The 20,604-nt window shown below is 53.3% G+C and overlaps 1 protein-coding gene across 4 annotated transcripts in view; it reads left to right on the top strand.

Moving 5' to 3' along the window:
• Window positions 1-2,762: 2,762 nt before the first annotated feature.
• Window positions 2,763-20,604, top strand: part of Slc35f1 (solute carrier family 35 member F1) — a 310,829-nt gene continuing 292,987 nt past the window's right edge. For 2 of the 4 annotated variants that reach the window (XM_087190200.1, XM_021240624.2), the window contains exon 1: window positions 2,764-2,995. In XM_087190200.1, coding sequence (XP_087046326.1) covers window positions 2,865-2,995 — 131 coding nt within the window. In that variant the 5' untranslated portion in view covers window positions 2,764-2,864. Of the gene's footprint in view, window positions 2,996-20,604 lie in introns of all 4 variants that reach the window. The other 2 variants (XM_021240623.2, XM_004860187.4) reach the window with 2 other exon arrangements.

Below are 20,604 nucleotides of genomic sequence, written 5' to 3'. Positions count from 1 at the left end.
GAACAGTCTTTGGACCTGTGGCCCTTTGTGCTTCCCTGCTTTGTTCATGGTTTGTATCTCTGGTACCATTTACGGACCGCCTTCTTGAGGACAAGGGTTCCCTGGTTTTGTGCTTTGATACCCTAATTATTTGGTCCATTTCTTGGATGCAGATGTGAAAACCTACTCACTCGATTCCTCTTCTTTTCCTCTTCCTCACAAGTTTCTTGCCTCTGTTGCTTAGCTTTCCTATCTCCTAGATGAGTTTACTTCTCTGACTCAGAGCCCTGAAGCTGTCATTCCAGATGTTGTGTGGTTATTACTATGTGCGGAGCAGATTCAGTCAGGCTCAGGCCAGGAAGAAGATGTCAGGAGGGTGGGACAGGCAAGGTGCAGGGACCTGGGCATCTGCAGCAACACACGTGATTCCAGAGTACTTTGGGCCATGCTTCAAAGCTCGCCCAACATCATGCACAGGTGGGGTCTGCACTAAACAAAATAGTCAAAATGCTTGGTGATGCTGAGGTCTGAAACTGAGGCTCAACTCCCCCCTTCCCTACAAGAGAGGAATGTCTGCAAGAGCCATTCGAAGCAGGGTGTAGCCTAAGGAATTCAGCAGAACTTGTGTGCGTCCTGAGAGACACTCAGTGGTTAACAGGGCAAGCGGAGGAGCCTTGCGGAAGGCGACAGTTGTGAGGGCGCCAGGCCCCAAATGCAATGGGCAGGGAGCTGGAGGCTGAGCAGCAGGGCCCAGGGCCCACACGCCATGCACATCCTCAACCTTTGTCTTTGTTCTCCTCCTTTGGATAAGAGGTCATGGAGGACGGATTTGGGCCAAGGAGACAAGACTCAGAGCAGGAAGGGGGGAAACAGGCCTCCCTGCACTCTGCTGTTTGACTCCGTGTCGGACCAGCTCGGGTTATCTCTGCAATCTGGACCCCTCCTGCTTGTCTCTGGAGTCCAATCAGCACTTGGAAGATGAGTGTGGAACAGTGGAGGAAGAAGGGGATCTGATGCTGCACCTCCTGCATATGGATGAGTAAAGCATATGCTTGAGGTGCTCTGAGGTCTTTTCTTACCAGCAAGAGTGAAATTCTCCATCTCTGCTTCCTCCCTGCCTGACTCAGGGCAGATTTAGATCATTTGGATTCAGTATTCTCTCTAGAGAGATGGCCAGATACAATGCAGACACTGAAACGCAGACACAGCATGGAGTGGTGACAAAACCCTCAGAGGAGGAAGGTGAGTGTGAAGGACCAGGGCTCTGAGCAAGGCCCACTCCAGGCAGGCCTCAGAGGTGGCCAAGAGCCAGGTTGAGCGAAGCCGGCCTGCTCCATCTGTACTTGGTCGCCCGAGGGCAGGCTGTCTCGTGGAGTTTTAGGGTGACAAGGTGAAGAGCCTCTGTCTGAGTACAGCTCTTCAGCGTATCCTGTGGACATCCCGGCTGGGAAAATTCCAGCATGAGAGGTCTTTTAGAAAGAATGGGACATCGTGTTGGTTATGAAAATGAAATGTTCTAATTTGGGAATACATTTGTAGAAGAGGAATTTAGGGACATTTCGGGCAGTAGCCAGGGTTTGTGGCTGCCCCTTCACCTGATTTTTCCTGTTAAAAAGAGAACTTGTTGACCTTCCTGGTTAACCAAGCAAGGAATCTCGTGCTTCTCTGCCACTTCACTCTTGCCTCTCCATTGAGATTTGGTGCCTTCTCGGGATGTTATTTGCTGCCCCACACCTCCTCCTTCCGCGAGTCCTGTGACCAGGAGTTCTTATTTGCTGTTTTCCAGAGCACTTGGAGCCAGCGGTGGTACCTGCATGCGTTTGTGTGAACAAATGTACCTGTTAAACCCGCTCGGAGCCGTTGTTTGCCCCTTTGTTCTGCAGGGAAGTGGCAACATTTTAGATCTCAGTAAGATAGACCTACCGGGCAGTGGGCTTCCCTCGGCATAGGTGTGGCCCTGCCAGGTCCAGGCCTCTTTCCGCGGACGGAGGACCCCGGAGCCCCCGGGCCCTCCCGCGGCGGGTACTGAACCCCTGGGTCTCATCCCGGGTCGAAGGCACAAGCAGCCGGGCTGCGAGAGAAGCGGTCTCTCGGTGTCCAGGCCGGCATGGGGTCCCCGTGAGAAGTGTCCTCGCGCCGGGCACGGACCTGCTTGCCCTGCTGCCCCAGCGCAAGTGCCTGGCCCGGAGAGCGGTGGCCTGCGTTTCCCCTCGGCGAGCGGCGGTCCGTCCTCCTTGGTCCCGGCCGCGCCACGGTACAGGTGTGGTGTCCGGGTCACCTGCCGGAGCGAGGGTCCCCGCAGCGCAGCCCCGGAGGGAGCCCGTGCTCAGCCGCCTGCGACCCCGGACCCGAGCCCTGCCGGGGTGGGTGCCCGGACGGAGACCCGGGTCGGGGCGGAATCCTCCCAGCAACCCCTGCCCGCCGTCAGGTTCATTCCCGGTCAGGGTTCGGGGACGTGGATCAGGACTGAGGGGTCGGGGCCGCGATCTCCGCAGCGCCCCCTGGCAGAGCGGAGCGCAGGTCCCCCGCTCCCCAGGCTCATCCAGACCTGGCTCGGGGCGCTCGGTCAGGCTCAGCCTTGGGCTCGGCTCCGCAGCGCCCCCCAGCGGAGGCGCGCACCCCCTCTCCGGTCCCCGCCCGCTCGGTTCGCTCCGGGTCCGACTCTGGGGACGGGGACGGCGCCTGGAGAGGAAGGCGGGGCCGGGCTCCTCCTCCTCCGCCGCCGCCGCCACCACCACCGCCTGGCGGGCGCAGCCGGGCCGGGAGCGCAGGGCGAGGAGGAGCCGCGCGAGCGAGCGACCAACCGAGGGACCGCGGGAGCCGTCCGTGCCGCCCCGCCCCCACCCGGAGGCGACCATGCGTCCGGCCGCGCAGTGAGTGCCGCGATGTCGCCGCCCGAGCCGCCCGCCGCGCCGGGCCCCGTGGTGACCACGATCGAGCCGCTGCCGGCCGAGCGCGGCCTGTCCGCGTCCCCGCGCGCCGGGGTGCGCCAGCGGCTGCGCAGGGCACTCAGCAGGTGAGCGGGCCGGGGATGCGGCTGGGAGGCTCGGGAGGGTCCGCGCCATCGCGACCCCTCGCACCAGCTCCGCGTTCGGCCCAGCGCGGGCGGGGGCTGCGGGGCTCGCGGATGCGGGCGGCCGCGGTGGCCAGCTCCCGCCGCTCAGACCGCCCAGCGTGGGGAAGGGGCCAGGGCCAGGATGCAAGCTTTCCGGGTGCAGGGGCGCAGGGGCGCAGGGACGCGGGTGTCCGAGTCGGCCATACCGCACCGTCTCCGAGCTGCCCAGGCCGGGCGTCGCCGGCGCCTCCACGGCTGGGTCTGCGCAGTGGATCGCAGTGGATCGGTGGGGCAGAGGGGCGAGGATGTGGATCCCGGGATCGGGATCGGGAGCGGGAGCGGGGTCCCGCCCTGTGCCTCCGCCTCCGCCCGCACGGGCAACTTGACCCCAGACGAGGGACTCCCTCGGAGCCCCAGGGTGCGGGCTTCCCTGAGGCAGTGGCGCCGTCCGAGTGGAGTCGTGGGTGGCGGAGGCTCCTGCGAGAAATCCACAGGGACCCTGGGGCTGCGAGCAGTGCCCAGAGCGCAGGGTGCGGACAGCAGCAGGAGCCTGGGAAACACCCTCCTTTGGGAGTGGAGCCTAATTGTGTGGACCCCGAGGCATTGCAGACCCCGTGCAGACTCAGCGTGCCCAGTAACTTGGGAATGGACGCTTGTGGATGCTTCCATTGCCATCAAACAGGAATGCACGAACTGAGGCTTGAGCTGGGGAAGAAAGCCCGTCTTCCCTGTCATGTGTGCCTTAGAAGGACACATCCCAAAGCGACTGCATCCTAAAGACAATGAGTTGGATAAGTCAGGATGGTGGATGTGGGTTTCCTGTTCTTTATAATACCCGTAGTTTTGTGAATCGCAACTGCCTTGGCACTGCAATTTAAAATTTTGAGCAGAATATGTTTTTAATTATTAATTTTCTCATTAGGGTGGAAAACTGGTTCGCTGGTCTTTATTGATAAGCTGTTGGACTCGGGGCAGGTATCTCTTGATGTGTGACGTGTGGTATGATGAGTCTGAGGGCCCAGGGTGGCAGGTCGCTGAGGTAGGCCTGAGGGGCCCGGTGTGGACATCGTTTCTTTGTCCCTAAACAGCCATGTGGCTGCGGCACAGCCATATATTCTTGGGCCTTGGAGTCTTCATTTGTGAAATACGTTTAGTTTAGTAAGAACTGCCTTATCTCCCCTGCTCTGGTCTTGAGAATTGGATAATCCTGAAGGAAACACTTGGAAAAATGGAAGCTCTACATCTTTTCACTTACGCTTATTCCTGTTGGCCATGAAGTCAGCGAGGCCTGGTGGTGCATCCTGGTAGGGCCTGTGTTTGACTAAACCTTCCCGATGTGTGGCCTGAGCTGTACTCTTCCCCAGGCACAGGGAGAGGTTCAGACACAGGTGGGGTTGCTGACATTGCATCCCAGCTGCGTGCATGGAAGGGACCTCAGGATTACAGCCTTCAGACTTACACTAAAATATTATCATTTATGTTTTTCAAAGTTCTTCAGAATTTTCAAAATCCTATTTTGTGTTGGGTGAGTAGCTTTTCATTATCCTTGAAGGACAGAAGAAAATATTTCTCTTGAGAGAGAAGAAGATCTTTACTAAGAAGACTGAGAACAATCAGGGCACATTTTAAGTCTTTTTGAAATACTTTCTTTAGCCTGCTATGAGCTTGGTTTTGCTGCAAGCCATGAGACAGCATGAGTGGTGGCTGCCCTGTGAATGAGTTTCAGCAAATGCATGGAGAGAGCAGGTGGGAGAAGCCCTGTGGGGACGTGCACACCTCTGGCGTGAACCCTGTGGCGTGCTGGCCTGGGCAGCAGTGTCCGCGAGGCAGGCCCCTGGGGCCTCCTTGCGTGTTTGTCCCTTGTTCAGAAACTCCAGCTCTGCTCACATTTTGTTTCCTCTTTTCCCCTCTTCCTGCCTTCATACTTCTTCAGCTTTCCCTTGCATGACCTGTACCCTTGTCTTTAGTTTCCTTGTATCTACCACCCTGGCATGCAGCACCTTGGTTCCTAGAAGAAAGTAGTTCCAAATCTGAAAGCTGGGAACCAATGTAAAAATACCTGCCCAGTGTTGGGCATGAACGCGGACACCTGGTGACTTCCAGGCTTCGAGCAAGGGGTGGTCTCTCCGCCAGTGGACAGGGCGCTGCCCTGAACTGAGCTCTTGCTCCTTTTGGGCCAGAGGGCAGCACTGGAGTCAGGATGGCGCTGTGGGACCAGGATGTCAGGCTGAGCAGGCAGACCTGGTGGCGAGCTGTCGGCCTTGGGTCACAGCCACCTGCCAACCCAGAGGCAGCAAGGCAAACACATGGTACTGGTGTCCTGTCTACCTATGGACAGTGATAGAGAGAGAAAAACCAAGTGATGATCAATTGAAGATACTTGCTTTCTAAGAGCTCAGCGTGAAGTCAAGTGTTAACTTAATAAAGTCAGCCTCACCTCTGCGCTGTGCTGTTTCCTTGGGAGAGCCCATATCCTCACCCCTAACGACTGCAGCTGCACTGCTGCGTGGCCTGGCAGGGGGACACATCCCTGATGCTCTGCTCCCTCTCGGTGAGACGCTCAGACTGGGATCCATTGGCGTGCAAGGCTTGGTAGGAGAGGAGGCACTAGATGACTTTTCTGTTAACCAGTGAATGCGGTGTGTGATAATATTCTTTCCCCTGTTTCGCTCCTAGTTGTTTTGGCAGTGCAATGCAAGAAGTGCAAGAGGTTGATTTGCAAAGATGTGAAATAATGCACTGATTCAGACAAGGAAAATATTTTGGCAAACTGTTCTTCCCTTCTTTTTTAGAGTGGAATAGTATTTATTACCCTGCCATAGGCAAGCTGGGTAGAACAAAAGAAAATACTTCATGGACCGCAGTTGATGAGCCTCACGCAGAAACTGCTGATCGAGCACATTTCTTTAAACACGGAGGAGCAGATACTGATCTGTACAGTAAAGGGCTGGAAGGCTCTTCTCGAAAATTAGTTAATAAAAGTTCTGTTTTTGAAGAGTGAGTTATACCTCATTTTGTGTTTTGCATATGTGTTCTTTTTTGTTTATCTTTTCCCACTTGAATATCATTTTCATTTCTTTACAAAAATAACCAGGAATTTCTAGTTTTTATTAGTTTTTCCCCGGAGAGACATATATTGCCCTGTCTTCTGTTGGAAAGGGCTTTCTGTTCATCTGAGTCCTGCAGTAAGGGTGTTTTACCATTACACCGGAACTCCTGCTGGCCCTCAGTCATGCATTCATTTGATTGGGAATGCACTTCCACTTCAATTTAGATTTGTTAATTTTTGAATTCCTAAAACTTTTTTGAGTTGTAAATCAAGGAGCATTAAGGATGATGCACAGGAGAAGCCTACATAAAATTGATGTCCAGGTGGCAAAGTTACCAAGGAAGAAAGTTACCATGTCAGTGTGCCTGCGTAGCCTTTCTGAGTCATTGCTAAGATGGGCAGAACATTGTGGACCATGCCAGCAAGTGGAGCTGTGCCTAAGGAGGCACTAGGTCATCCCGTGAAGTCCTGTTGCCCTTCGGATGGTTCCTTGTTAGCAAAGGAGAAGGCGCCTTTGAAGAAATTGATAGGTTTCTCCCCAGGCTGCTCCCCCTAGCAGATGTCAGAATGAAAAGAGGAAGATCATCTGCTAATGAGGATAATTGATACAAAACATTCCAAATGGAACTGGGTAGTGTGACTAGAAACAGACATTTCCAGCATCAGTAGTAAATAAAGGATGTCTGAAGGGTACATTTATTTTTTTACTCCAAGAACAAAATTACAAAAGTGAAATAAAAGATCATCTAGGACTTGTATTTGTGCATGGGGCTTGGAGAAATGAATATTCATATTAAAGAATATTTGGTTTACCTTGGATAAAGATGATGCATTTCCAGGTAGTTAATGTATAGCAAATAGACATGTTTTGTGTACTTTTTCTTTGACCTTTTACCTTCTCAAAATTCTTCAGCACCTTCGGGCATCACAGTAGCTTCTATTTTTACTCTATGCTTCTGTAGATGTAGACAGTACAGGAAATTGAGCTGGCTGCCCATATGGTTCTAAAGTTACTTAATGCAAGATGACTTATTATTTAGTTGTTATTTCTCATAAAAGTAGAATGCAGAATGTGAAAGTACCACACCAGGTTTTAGTTTAGAGTTTTTGCTTGTTTGGGTTCAGGCCAATAGACATTTACTATACATTGCTCAAACACATTGCTTCTGGAGTGTACATTTAGAAAAGTATGGTTAGGAAGTCAAACTTCAGTAGACATATGGGAAAAACCATAAGTATTTGGTGTATTTCTTGACTGTAGTGTGGCCAAGTAGGAATTTATTCTGAAGCAGTTACTGTGAGCTGAGCACTACTGCGGAAGGCACATATGCAACAAAACGTTATTCTTGGGCTGAATGACCTCAGTGTTTAACTGGGCAACCTAGCATGTGTATTGCTATTTAGTATATGTGCTGCCAAAGCCAGCACTGTGTATTGCTGTTTAGAACCAAGTGTTGTAACCCATACTCTGAATTATTCTGCATAACACCTAGCTGAATGCTTCTGGATGTCTACACCAGAATCATGTAAATAAGCTGTTTAATATGCAATCCATATTAAATCTCTTGTTCTGACATTTTGGCCTTATATAAGGACTACTTGAATGTACAGGAGTTGAAAAGAAATTTCAGAGGAAACGTCAAGGGGAACAATAAAAATAAATATGTCTTAGAAAACGTTTTCTTAGAAAAATGTCACATCTCAGTCAGTAGACATAGGGATGTAATTTGTTTCCATATACAATTTTTTAAAATACCATTTTCTATTGAATTTAAATCCTAAATTTTCCCTGGGAATATTTACTCATGTGATTTGTTGACGATTGTGAAAAAACACCGTGACATCTTGCAAGTTCTGAGACTACAAGTCGCCAATTCTTACTGCACTCCATTTTAAACAAATTAATTAGACAGACTACTACAACTGAATAAGCATTTAGTAGATTTGTAAAAGCAAATCACACGAATTATATCCAGATTTAGAGTGACAGGGCTACGCTACAAAGTGTAATCGCCCTTGGCCTTGAGGAAGCGCAGAGCACTGGCCTAAGGCAGCCCCCCCCTCCCCGGCCCTCTCAGGCCTGGCCACCTTCACCCTGTGCCCACTGCTGGTCTCCGCTGGGCGCATTTGATGGACCAGCCAGCCACGGGCAGCGACCTTTCTTGCTGGATACAATCAACTTCTTTCATGTAGGACTTAGAGAACAAAAACAAGGACCAGCCCTTAATGCTCCTCGAATTTAAGTGATAGAAGACAAAGAACAGATTTGAACCCATCCTGCTCTCCCTAGTGAACCTCTCAGGGGCAGCGCCATCTCACTCAGGTGAGGAGAGTTTTCGGAAAGCTTTTGCGCACTGACAGCACTTAGGCCACGCTGTGGGGCTTGGGCCCACGGTGAGCGAGCTGCGGACAGGAGAGACTGAACACACGGAGACCGTGAGGTGAGCAGTTGGAAGGACTGGAGATGTTGCTGGATGACGGGTAGAACATAATGGGTGTTTGAGTGAAGGTAAGGAAATGACAGCGGCTCATTATGAATCTGACACAAAGAAGTTTATTATAAAAGTCTACATTCTGTTATTCTCCTCATAACAAAAGGTGGTATGATTCTTTTCTAGGTGGAGAAACAAATTGATGTGGTCACCCAGCTCAGTGCTTTTGTGAGGCCGCAGTGCAGGGAGAGCAGGTGCTGGGAAGTGAGAGATCGTAGGGGGGCTGCGAAAGAGGCAGTGGGACTGGGATAGGGCCTGGGGACAGCAGCCCCAGCAGCTAGACCTCCTGCTCAGTTAGCATCCCGGCTACCGGTGAGAAGCAGCTGGATCAGAGACTCAGGATGGGCAGGAACCTGAGTTCTGGGCTGACTCTGCAGGGGCTGGGAAGGGGCCGAAGGGAAGGAAGGAAGCAGTGGTGCAGGGGAGTGAGCCAGAGCTGGGGAGAAGAGGAGACAATGCCGGGAAGACCCGGGGCGTTTGAGGCCTCTGGTCCTGGTCCTGAGGTTGCTGAGAACACGCTGCAGGGAAGGGGCTGCACAGTGCGGTGGAGGGCCTGGTGCTGGGTGGCCAGGAGGCTCCGCCCGTCTGTTCCGAGGGTGTTGGGGACCCGAGCCAGCCCGAGGTGACGTGACCCCACCGGAGGAGAGCAGCGACGAAGGCCGTGCGCTTAGAGACGTCTGCAGCCTCTCCCGGAGCACCGCGCATCTTGCTTTACTGCTTAAAAACCGTGTCTTGTATCTGGCTTTTGTTTCCTGCCACTTCATTTTTCTTATAATTGATTTTTATGGTATTTTATACAAGCATTGTTTCGGGCGAATGGGAAGACAACTAGTATTTATGTGGGAATGTTCCAGAAGCACAGGTCCCAGCTGGACATGCAAGCAGGGGCGGTGCCGAGTGGACTCGCAGGTGGGCCCCGGGGAAGGGGCGCCGGCTGGTGCTGGTCCTGGCTTTGCACGCCAGCACAATGGCGTAGGATGGAGGGGTTTGCAGTGCCGCCCACGTCCCTCAGTGCCAACGTCCTGGTCCCAGTCCTCGGGAAGTCTGGTCTGGGGCCCTGGGCAGATCCCGGTCCCACCCCACCCCTCTCCATCCCGTCCCCACTGAGGGGACGGGACACAGCCCCAGCAGCCACAGAGCCAGGGCACCGTGGTCTGCAGCCGTGACCAGACTTCTTCTCCTTGAGTCCATTTCCCCAGGGGCCTTGGGAGCAAGATGGGAAGCAGTGGTCACACGGGGCGGGTGCGGTGCCATCAGGACCTCGACCACAGCCCGGAGTGCAGCTGAGCCCTTGCCCTGGGGGCTGTGAGGTACCAGGCCGGAGACCACTGGAAGGAGGGAAAACAGGGCAGGCCCAGGCTGCGGGGTGCATTGCACATGGACAGTGCCCCTCCTGGGCACAAGTACTGGGCAGCAGACCTGGGTCTGCCAGAGAGGAAGGCGGGTCATGGGCGCTGGGGGCAGACACTGGCTGCACTGGTGTCGTCACTCACCTTGGGTTCCGAGGAGCGCGGGGCAGGCGTCACTCAGCCCCTCAACCAAGTCACGGGGCCAGGGGAAGGCGCAGACTGCGTGTCGAGGTACCGCAGGGAGCAGGGCAGGGTGCGCACTGTGTGGAGGGGCGAGAGGCGATAAACAGCCTCGTGGGAAGGGACCCGATGGTTCTCGTGCTGTGCATGTGGAGAACTGGGTGGGGTGAAGTGACCGAGGGACTGTGACCTTTACCGTGGCGCTCAGAAGAGGTGGCCTTAGAGCTGTGCTCAGAGTGACCGGAGGAAGCCGCCCTCATCCAGGCCCAGGCAGGGAGCAGGCGTCCCAGGCTTCCTGGGACTGCGGGACTGCGGGACAGTGGGGCAGCCACGGTGCTGCTGTGCAAGCCAGCGGCCCTAGGGGCTGGGGATCCTGGTGAGAGGCGAGCGGCCTGCAGTGGCAGGGGACACGGAGAGAAGCAGTGGAGGCCGAGCGATTGCTCTGGAGCTAAGTGCCTGGGCCGCGGGATCCGAGGAAGAATTGGAGCAGTTCCCAGCGGTTGGCTCGAAGTTGGCCGGGGATGGCGCCGTTTTCTAAGACAGAAGACTGGGAGGGACAGGTTTGGGTAAGTGCAGAGCTTCCTTTCTGCAAGGTCAGTTAGAGGCTGTGGTGGAGACGCCAGGGCCCGGATTCTGGGGAGGGCTCGGAGCTTGCACTTGGGGTTGGCGTCGTGGGTGCCGAGCAGAGAGCCTGCAGGCCAAGTGTAGAGGAGCAGAGGGGTCCTGGGGAGTCAGTGGAGCACACAGATGCGAGGACCCAGCCGGAGCAGACATAGGGAGAGCGAGGTGCTCGGGGCCAGGGAGCAGGAGTTTGGGGCGGCAGACAGCAGTGCTGCGGGCGGTGAGAGTGAAACACCCAGGAGCGTGGTGTGTTGCGTGGGAAGAAGCCACTGCTGCTCAGACTGGGCCTCGGGCAGGGCTGGGCAGGCTAAAGTGGCTTCCGGGGGAAGGGACAGTCCAGGGCAAGCCACCCAGAGGACTCGGGGCCTGGTTGTCTCTGGGCATGGGGCGGAAGAGGCACTGAGAGATGCGCGTCAGCACGGTTCCCTGGAGGGAGCCCTGTGGTGTCTGGGGCAGGGAGGACGTGGGGCTTCGCTGTGCTCCTGGGGAAGCCAGCTCCATCGCCACAGCCTCTCCCAGGGATGTTCGGGGTGGTAACTGAGGTAACGTTTGGGAGAGGGCTCTGAAGGCAGCCAGGCACCGTGCAGGTGTTATCCTGGTCACAGCGTCACAAGGAGAAGCTGCATTTTGTGGCTTTGCACTGTCCCCGAGGCTGCGGGCCTGCATCCTCTGCATGCAGTGGGGCCCGTGTGGTCACCGGGTCCCTGCTGTGTCCCATGCCTCAAGAGCCTGTCAGAGCCTGGGCTGAAGCCCAGTGCCTGTGAGGGGCACTGTCTGCTCCCCCAGCGTCGCATCTCCTTCCCTCCCTCCCAGCTCGCTTTTTCTTTCCCTGGATGCATTTCACTTTGTTTTAAGGACAGCCCCTCCCAGGAGGACTCCTGGCGTCAGGCCCACGCCTGACAGTGCTGGGCTTGGTGGGCCTGGGACTGAGGAGGGTGCTGGCTTCAGGAAAGGGTTTGTGGCTCTGCAGAGGGCCTGAAAGGCTGCATAGGGGCTGAGCGTGGACAGAGCAGCTGAGAGCAGCTTTAATGTGCTAACGAAGGCCCGGATGTGGATCAGTGGGGCCCTTTGTGAAGCCGCCTGGGGGCTGTGTCCCTCTACCTTGCTATGGGCCAAACACTGCGCCCTCAGAGCCCTCAGAGCCAGGCCTCAAGGGGCTGGGGACGGCCTGGTGGGAGGGGCCGAGGACTGCAGTGTCCCCTGGGGGGAGCAGCCCCACCCTGCCCTGCCTGAAAGGAGCTAGTCAGCCGGGCAGAGCCAGTGTTAGCAAGGTGCGTGGCACACGGCAAAGCCATCCCCACGGCAAGGCTGCGACTGGGTTGCTTCATTCAGCAGCCGCCCAGCAGCTCCCTTTGCAGGGTCAGGGGACCCGTGGGACAAGGCAGGAGAGAAGGCAAGGCTCAGCGCATGCTGCCACCCCCACGCTGCTCTGGTCTCCTCCCCAGGTCTTGAAACCTGAGCTCCTGATCATGCCTGATGGAGATGGCCAGCCCAGAGTGCCTGGGCCTTTCCTTTCTTTGCCTTTCCTTTCCTGTTTTGAATCACTGAGAGGATTTATAAATATCATGTATACCCCATGTTACATGATTTCCCACATGTATAACAGGTGTTGTCTTAGTTACTTTTCTCATTGCTGAGTCAAAGTACCTGACACTCAGAGCTAAAGGAGGAAAGTGTTATTGTAGCTCAGTTTGTAGATGTTCAGTCTGTAGTCAGCAGGGTGGCCTGGCAGAGAGCATCACAGAGGAGAAACCGGGCAGCAAAGCAGGAAGCAGTGAAGGAGCAGCAGGTGACGAGTGACCACAGAGCCCTTTGTCCCTTCCATTCACCCAGGCGACCCGCCCTCAGGGTGGTAGCACTCCCACCAGGGTGGGCACCTTGATCCTAGCACGGCACCGAGAGTGAGAGTGAATCCCGGCATCACTCCCCTAATCCCAGCACCACACTCTAGATCCAGCACCTCTGGAGAGCCCACCTATGACTGAATGAGGCTTCAGGGGACATCAGGACACAAGCCACAGCAAGTGTTATTTGTAATGCGTCATTGTCTCTCCATCTATCTGTGTTGCTCTGTTGCTTCCTCTCTTACACTCTCTGTCTCTCTCTCTCTCTCTCTCTCTCTCTCTCTCTCTCTCTCTCTCACACACACACACACACACACACACACACAAGTTCTCTCTTTCTCAGACTGACAAGCAGCAGATAGTTTTCCATTGGGCATTTTTGTCTTCCTTATTTGTTGATGGCTGGAGCTCAGAGGTGGTTAAAGAAGAATGCTTTATTTTTCATGTGTTTTATTTCTACTTTGATACTGCATTGAATTGGCATAAACTAAGAAAATAGAAATATATGGCATGGAATTACCTGCACACTAGCTGTGTCTGGAAGTGTGAACACACCTACAATCAGCCACCGTGTAATCCACTCCCGAGTCAGGTATGGTTTTATTCTAATGTTTCAATTCCAGCTGACAGTGAGTGTGGTGCTTGTCTTTAAAGTTCTACTGTCTTACCTCTTCTTACACTACCAGGTAGTGTGATTTTAGTGCTTTTCAGGCAACATTCTTCTTTTTCTGCTTTTTTTTTTGCTATTTCTCATTTATTTCCTGCCCCCATGTGATACATGGTTTTGGGGTTGACCTTCCCTAGGGAACTCTGCTCCCCTCAAGCCCAAAGAGGTACAAGTGGTGAGTTCGTCCTTGCACTGGCTTGAGAAAGTTGATTATTTGCAGCTCTGTTGCTGATGGATGGATCCAGTTGTGTCCAGTGTGAAGAGACCCTGATTATTACTTCTGGGTCCCAAACTTAATTGCAGACTGAGAAAATGCCTTCCAGAATGGCGGAAGAAAAGCATCACATAGAGCACATATACCCAGGGTATCAGGTTGTTCCCTGGGTACCAGGTTGTTCCCTGGGTACCAGTTTGTCAGAGAAAAAAATGGTCATGCAGTGTATGCACGCAAATGGACCCGCAGGGAGAAAGAATCCATGCACTGGTTTTGTGCTCTTGTTAGGCTGTAGGTTGGTAATTAAGACAACAGCAGCAAAAGATTTCTTAGCCAGATTATCATCTGCTAGTTTTCTTTGTCACAGTTCATTGGATTTAGGAATCTGAGGATTTTCTTCTTTTTGAGTTGCTATTGGACAAACAGGCAAAAGGACAGAATCTAAAATGTATTTTGAAAAGAAGTTTCCACAGCACAATACTTTACCTCAAAGGGGATTGGGGGAGATGGCACTTGCTGGATACATGAGTGATGTCCCACGAGTGGTGTCTGGGAAGGAAGGCTAGGAGGGCCCTTAGGCGCCCAGACGGTTTGGTGAAAGGAAACGGGAAGAGGAGCACCATGTCTTGCTCTTGTGCACAAAGACCTTCCTCAACAACTCCTACCTCTTAGAAGTTGATTTGAGTTAAATTTCTTCTTTATATGCATCGCTTTGTGAAAATTAAGCAAAATTACGTGGATATCCTTTGCATATCCACTTTAGGGGAAGTGTAGTAGTCTTGAGTGTGGCTAGGAAGTGCAAATGCATAGAGGACTGGATTCCCGCTCGGGAGGACATCTTACTCCAACCACTCACTTCCCTAACCAATTAGATTACTTTTCTTTAAGAGCTGAACTCAGTCACAGGGAAGAATGGCAGCATTTCTTGAAGGCATTTTTGGGACATAGGGCACTGGACATAGGGCAGGTCTGGCCGTGTGTTTACCAGGGAGGAAGTCGTGCTAGAGAGAGTGCTAAGCACTGTGGGCTAGAGGAGGACCTGTGGGAAGACACCGAGAGCAGCTCCGCTGTGTGTGAAACAGGTCCACCTTGGTCAGGCATTATCTCACTGGGCTTTCACAGCCATTTGGTCAGTAGATACTGGAAATGTATCTATGTGACATCTAGGAGAACTGGACAAGTTATCTGAAATACACGGTTCCTAAGTTCTATTTCTTAAGGTCTGACTATACATGACAATAGCCCAAAGACCTTTTGAAAAATCAAATGAAGTTTATTTCCAAAGCACACATGTCATCTTTTTCATGTGCTGTCCCATAGCCCGGCCATTTAATGCATTTATGTCCTGGAGGCCCTGCAGAAAAAGTTCAGAAGTTCAAATCCTGGGCTGGGGCTATAGCTCAGTGCTACAGCACTTGCCTCCCATGTGCAAGGTCCTGGGTTCCAGCCTAGTGCTGGAGATAGAACAGAAAAGGGGTAAAGAGGCTTCTTGGAGCTCCAGCCAATTTCACGTCTTAGGATATTTAGGCAGACCTGGCAAAGGCGGGCTCAGTTTGACTTGACAAGTTTTCTGTACTGGGATGGATTGGAAATTGGCATGCGTACTTTTCAAGGTGCCAGTTAACCGTGTCGGCTTTCCATTCCTGACCCAGAAACACAGATGTGACCCCCAGGGGAGCAGGGGAGTGTTGAGGGCTGCGGGACGCTAAGGTTTCCTCCCTGGAGTCTTGGCCACAGCCCTGAAGCGGGCACCTTATCTGGGGCGGTGTGCTGGGAGCTTGCTCAGTAACATTACCGCAGATCTCCCTGCGTGAGGAAGAGCAGAGAAGTCCCTCGGCTGGGGCTCGTGGTGTCATCTGTACTCCTCTGGGCGGGACTGAGTGAGGGGCTTTCCACAGCAGCTGTGTGCAGAAGCCTCTAAGTGGGAGACACTGACTCAGCATCGGTGTGTCTGCACAAGATTAAGTTGAAGAGCAGCTGGCAGCAGCAAGAAGAAACACAACCCCATACTCACATTGACACATTCACCTGTGGCATGGCAGGGCCACTCAGAGGGAGAAAAGCAATTGTGTTGGGTGGAAATAAGTGTGCTCTTTCCCCTGCCATTGGCATTGGATGTTTTGTTCTTTACGATTTCCCATTGGTTCTTTGATCCCGGGCACCCACTTTCCCTCAGCTGGTTAATACAGACCAGTTAGTTCATGGCCTCCCCCCGGACTGCAGGCCTGGACACGGCTGTTGGCCTTGGGGTGGACAGGGTCTCAGGTTCGTCTCGTCAGACTGAAGAGAGGGGCTTACCACGTGAGGCCTGTTCCCTCGCTAGATTTTATAAAGGGGACGGTCATTTTGCTGCTGGCTGCTACAGACAGCCGCCTTATGACCATGACAGGACCCAACCTCGAGATGTCATGATGCTGAGGGCAGGAGCGTGCAGAGGTAAGTACCACATGCTTGCAGCTTGCCCTACCACCGGACTTTCATTATATGGGTCATCGGTGTCTCATTAAGCCGAGATGGATCCATTTAACTTGCAGCTGGAAGCACCCTCACCAAAACACATCTTTCACTGTTAACTGAGACTCGTGGCCTTCTTTGAGTCCGTTCATTTCTCAGTCTAGACCCTTCTGCCAAGGGAGGGCAGGGCTGGTCTGCTGCAGTCTGGGTGGTTCCCGGAAGGGTGGAAGGGGCCCTTGGACTGGTAGAAGTGTGGCTATGTCCGCAAAGAGGGCCAACATGGCTAGGTCCCACGTGCCCGCTGCCTCCCGTGTCGGCGGTGAATCTGAGTGCAGCTGGGCTCTTTGCCCAGAACCCAGTAAGGAGACAGTGACAGGCCGAGCAGAGACTCATGATGCCCTCTGACCTCTCCTTCCGGAAAGTGTGGGTTTTGATCTGTGATTACAGAGAGAGAGAGAGAGAGAGAGGGAGGAGAGGAATCAGAGTTGATGGTGGTCATGTTTGATGGCACTTAGGGTACCGCCTTGGGACCTGGGGCGTGGTACCTAAACTCTAAGCTTTCATCCCACCACCTGCGAAGCAGCAGTACGAGCCCCCGCCTTGCAGGGCCGTGGAGCAGAGTTAGATACGTACGGTGCTGTCCCTGGGGTTCTTGGCACCGTACCTAGGACATGTTAGCCCCGTGTTGCTTTGCTGCCCTCTGCCTCGCCTCCCTGCCTCGGACCCAGCCCATTATGGACTGAAGCCTCTACAAACTGTGCACTAAGTAACCTTTTTCTCTTTTAACTGTGAGTGTTGGATACTTTGTCTCAGCAACGAGAAAAGTAGCTGAGACAGTGGGGAAGGAGCAGTGTCTGCAGAAAGATGTGACTTCTCCACAGTGAGCTCTGTCACAGAGAGACCTGGAAGCCTGAGGAGAGAAGAGGTGTGGACTCTCCTAGGGTGCCGATGTCTTTCCTGCCTCCTTTCAGTCCTGTAGAACAGTGCTTGCCAGATGGTTGGTATCACAGTCACCAAATGTTGGCTGAAAAGTGAAGGAATGGATGATGAAGGGATAGAAGTGCTTCCGCCAGGCTTCACGTTCTGGGGTCAGAATTTCTGCTGAGGAGGGGTCCTTCCATTTGATGCCTGTGAAGCAGGCTTGTATGTTCTGCTGCAGCCGTTAGGGAAGCTAATGAGAGGAGCTAATCAATAGCTGATGAACTGATTCATGGCAATAGATTTCTCAAGGCGGAGTTTGAAAGAGAGGAGCAGATTCTTTCCTTGGGCTCTGTGAGCCGCTATTTTTAGGTGGCAGATGTTGCAGCTTTTGAGACAGTTGCCAGGGTTCCCTTCTACTTCCAGTCCATCCCTAAACTGTAACTTCCATCTCTTCCATTTCGCAAACACGCTGCCTTGTGAGTGTTTTCTGAGGAAAAGAGGGATTGTGGGAAAAAGTAATCAAGAGAGAATATGTGAAGTGCTTAGCACAGAACCTGGCCCCATAGTAAACGGCAATAAATAAGAGTGAACGGAGAAATGCCACTCACAGCGTGCTGGAAGAGGCAGAAGCCAGGAGACGACACTGCTCCCTGCTGAACATGCAGGAAGTTGCTCCACATCATCGGTGATAATGCGTTGCTTTCAGCTTCCTCTGCCCACATCAGTTTCTATACCCTGAGCCTGGGCTTATAATTTTTGCTGCCAATACCTCTTACTTAGGGAAGGACCAATCAGTTTTCTTTGTGCATTTCTAAAAACAAGCAAATCCCCTCTGGATCAATTAGGGAAAACACTGAAACTTAATGCCTTGGAAATGGGTCTTTAGGCAAACAGTTCAGAAATGCAGAGTGGACGTCATCATGCCCTAAGGTCATTTCTAACCAAAAGTTAGATTATCCTGGCGCTTGAGAAAGTGAAGCCATAGGTGCTAGCTTGCTTCATGTTCGTAGTTCCACTGTGAAATCCCAGACTTGAAGCTCTGAGGAAGGCAGCCGGCATTTCTTGCTTCTCTAGGAGCGGCTGCAGAAGCCTCTCCAAGAGCCCAGTGCCTTCTTCAGCCAGCTCTGGGAGGCTGCGCTTGTGGCTGGCCTAGTGACCGGTGTGGGGACAGCTGGCAGGCAGCACGGTGGCATCGGTCTGGCTTCTCCAGAGAAGCAGAACCCCTAGGATTGGCCTGTGTGTGCTTCATGTAGAACATATCCTTTAAGCACCATGTATCTGTGCACATACAGACGCAGAGCGAGAGCTGTGTCTCTGGGAATTGGCTCATGTAATTGTGGGGGTTGGTAAGTCTGAGCCTGGTGCGCCAGGCCAGCCCGCCAGACGCTCAGCCAGGGTTCCCCTGCTCCAGGCTTGGGCTGGATTCTGATTCTTTGGGAAAGCTCAGCGCTTCAGTTTGGGCTCCCAAGGCCTCACACTGGCTGGACAACATCCACCTGTGTTCGGAAGGTGGCCTGCCTAACTGCAAGTGTTAGCCATCTAGTAAACACCTTCGTATCGACATCTCAACTGCTGCTTGGCCAGAGGATTACTGACCACAGCAATGCCCCTGGTGATAGTGACATCAGCTCCTGGGTGCCTGGTGTCACCACTTAGCAGTCAGCGACTCTGCGAAGGGCTTGACATGTTTTGTGTAATCCTCTCGGACCTCCGCCTTAAAGATGAAAATACTGGGCCACAGAGCTCTGCTGGGTTGCCCAAAGTCACACAGATCCTGCGCAGCATGACTAGGGCTTGGCCTTCTTAGTCCCAAACCCACACTCTTCGGTAGCATTCCTGGAGCAGATATTAGTTTGTGCCCCTGCGTTTCCGCTGGTGGAAACCCCAGGTGGTGGTGAGGTTCTCATAATCAGGGTATGGGACATTATGACAGGGAATTGACGAGACCGGCTTTCCAGATGGGGGCTGGGGAGCCCATGGAGGTCTTCTGTGTGCCAGAGAGCCAGACACCCTGGATCTGCTCAGTCCTGAAGCCAGAAGCCACAGAGCAGTGGGATCAACAGTGCAGTGCAGTGCGGCTGACAGCCCGGGCCTCCCTGCAGTCCCTGGTGTCAGTCTGTGTGGAGAGGATGAAGCTGGAGTCTGAGGTCTCCAGCAATGGCAGCAGCAAAAGACTCACGGGTGGCCCAGGCAGCATGGGGCTTTTCAAGTGCAGGCTGACTTCCTCCTCCTGGCCCTCTCATTCCATCTGGCTGCAAGCCTGTTGGATGTGTCTACCCCTAGTCAGGCCGGGGCTTCCCCTCAGTTTGCTGGTGTCTGTGCCACTCGTCTCTGGAAACCCCCACAGACACACCCAGAAGCAGGCTTACTCATCTGCTGGCCCAGTCCAGTCAAGTACACACTCAAGATTCACCATCACACTGGCCCGAGTGGGGCTGAGCGAGCTTGTGAAGGACGTCTCACGTCTTAGGAAGGCCAGAGTAACGGGATGCAAAGACTAAAAGGGTTCTGCAGGGACTCTTCTGGGCTCTACTCATTTCCTCTCAGTGTGCCCTGCAAATAGCCCCTCTCTGTGGGAAGCAGGTCTCACCATAGGACTCCACCGTGCCCTTCCATGGCCTATTGCAGCTCTGCAAGAGGGCCCTGGCTTTGCTGGCCTTGTGCGCTGTTGCTGGTCTCATTCCTCGGTCCGGGAGGGCACCACTGGGGCTCGGTCTGCCGGTCTGGAAGGCTCGTGGCAGGGAGCATGGTGGCGCAGTGTGGGGCTCCTGTCCATGCCCCCCGCGGTGGTTCCCCGGGACACCTTGGGGAGGACTCCCCAGTGCTTACCTCCTGGGACTGAGCTAGGTGGGACAGGTTGGCATCCTCCCAGGGTTCAGCAGCACCCTGCAGCCGTGTGGTGGGAATATTGTTTGCAGCCCCTTGGGCTGTTTGAAAGGAAAGTCCTGCACTACTTAGAATTTAAATAAGGACTTTTAAGTTCATTCCTCAGATTCAAAGCGCAGGACCCAGGCAGACCTCTTTGCTGCATAGTTAGTTTCCCAGTAGGTGCCTAAACAGCAAAAGCTGTCTCTGGGAAGGGAACAGTTCAAACTGATGCTCGTATGGCTTTGTCAGTTCCAGTTGCTGATCTCAGATTGCCGTGAAACTGTTGTTTGGGTCTCAGTCTTCTCTTCCTGCTGGACTGTGGGCTATCAAGGTGGGGTGGGAGGGCCCGGTCGAGGTTCCCTTACTAATGAATGCCCTGCGGTTTCTGGCACAGATTTCTGTCACGTGGGCGCTAGGGCAGTGTTTTGACCAAGTGAATGAATCTGAGTCATTAAGGAGTAGAATAATCCATTGTGTCTCCCAGGGGTTCTCTGAATTTTCTGAAGGGCGTACACAGAGCAGGGTGAAGGGCCCTGGTTCTGGTTCTGGTTCAGACTGCCCAGATGCGAGCCCTTTACTGTTTGCCCTTTTAATCTCTAAACTCTTTACTACAAATCCAGTGGGGAAGGCTCTCGTGTCACCCCAGGGAGATGTCAGGAGGGAAGATTGTCAGCACTTGGCCTGTCATCTGTCTGTCTGTCTGTATTCAGAAAACATTAGCTATGATAATTATTGTCGTTGTTGGGTTGATTTTGACAGCAGAAGGTTACCGGGCCCTGTTTGAACTCAGCAAGGCTCTGATTTAGTTAGGCTGATAATCGTGCCTCTCTGATATATCAGAACTTGGGTCTATTCTTTCTTGCATTGCAAGAGTAAAAAAGTCTGAAGAAGAAAGCTGTTCCAAAGGCAAG

This window comes from Heterocephalus glaber, unplaced genomic scaffold (assembly GCF_053883595.1).
Source record: "Heterocephalus glaber isolate CG9 unplaced genomic scaffold, H.glaber_assembly_v1.0 deba00001550, whole genome shotgun sequence".
Lineage (NCBI taxonomy): Eukaryota > Metazoa > Chordata > Mammalia > Rodentia > Bathyergidae > Heterocephalus > Heterocephalus glaber.
Note: the sequence above shows the minus strand (reverse complement) of the source record. Positions and strands in the feature narration are given on the sequence as shown.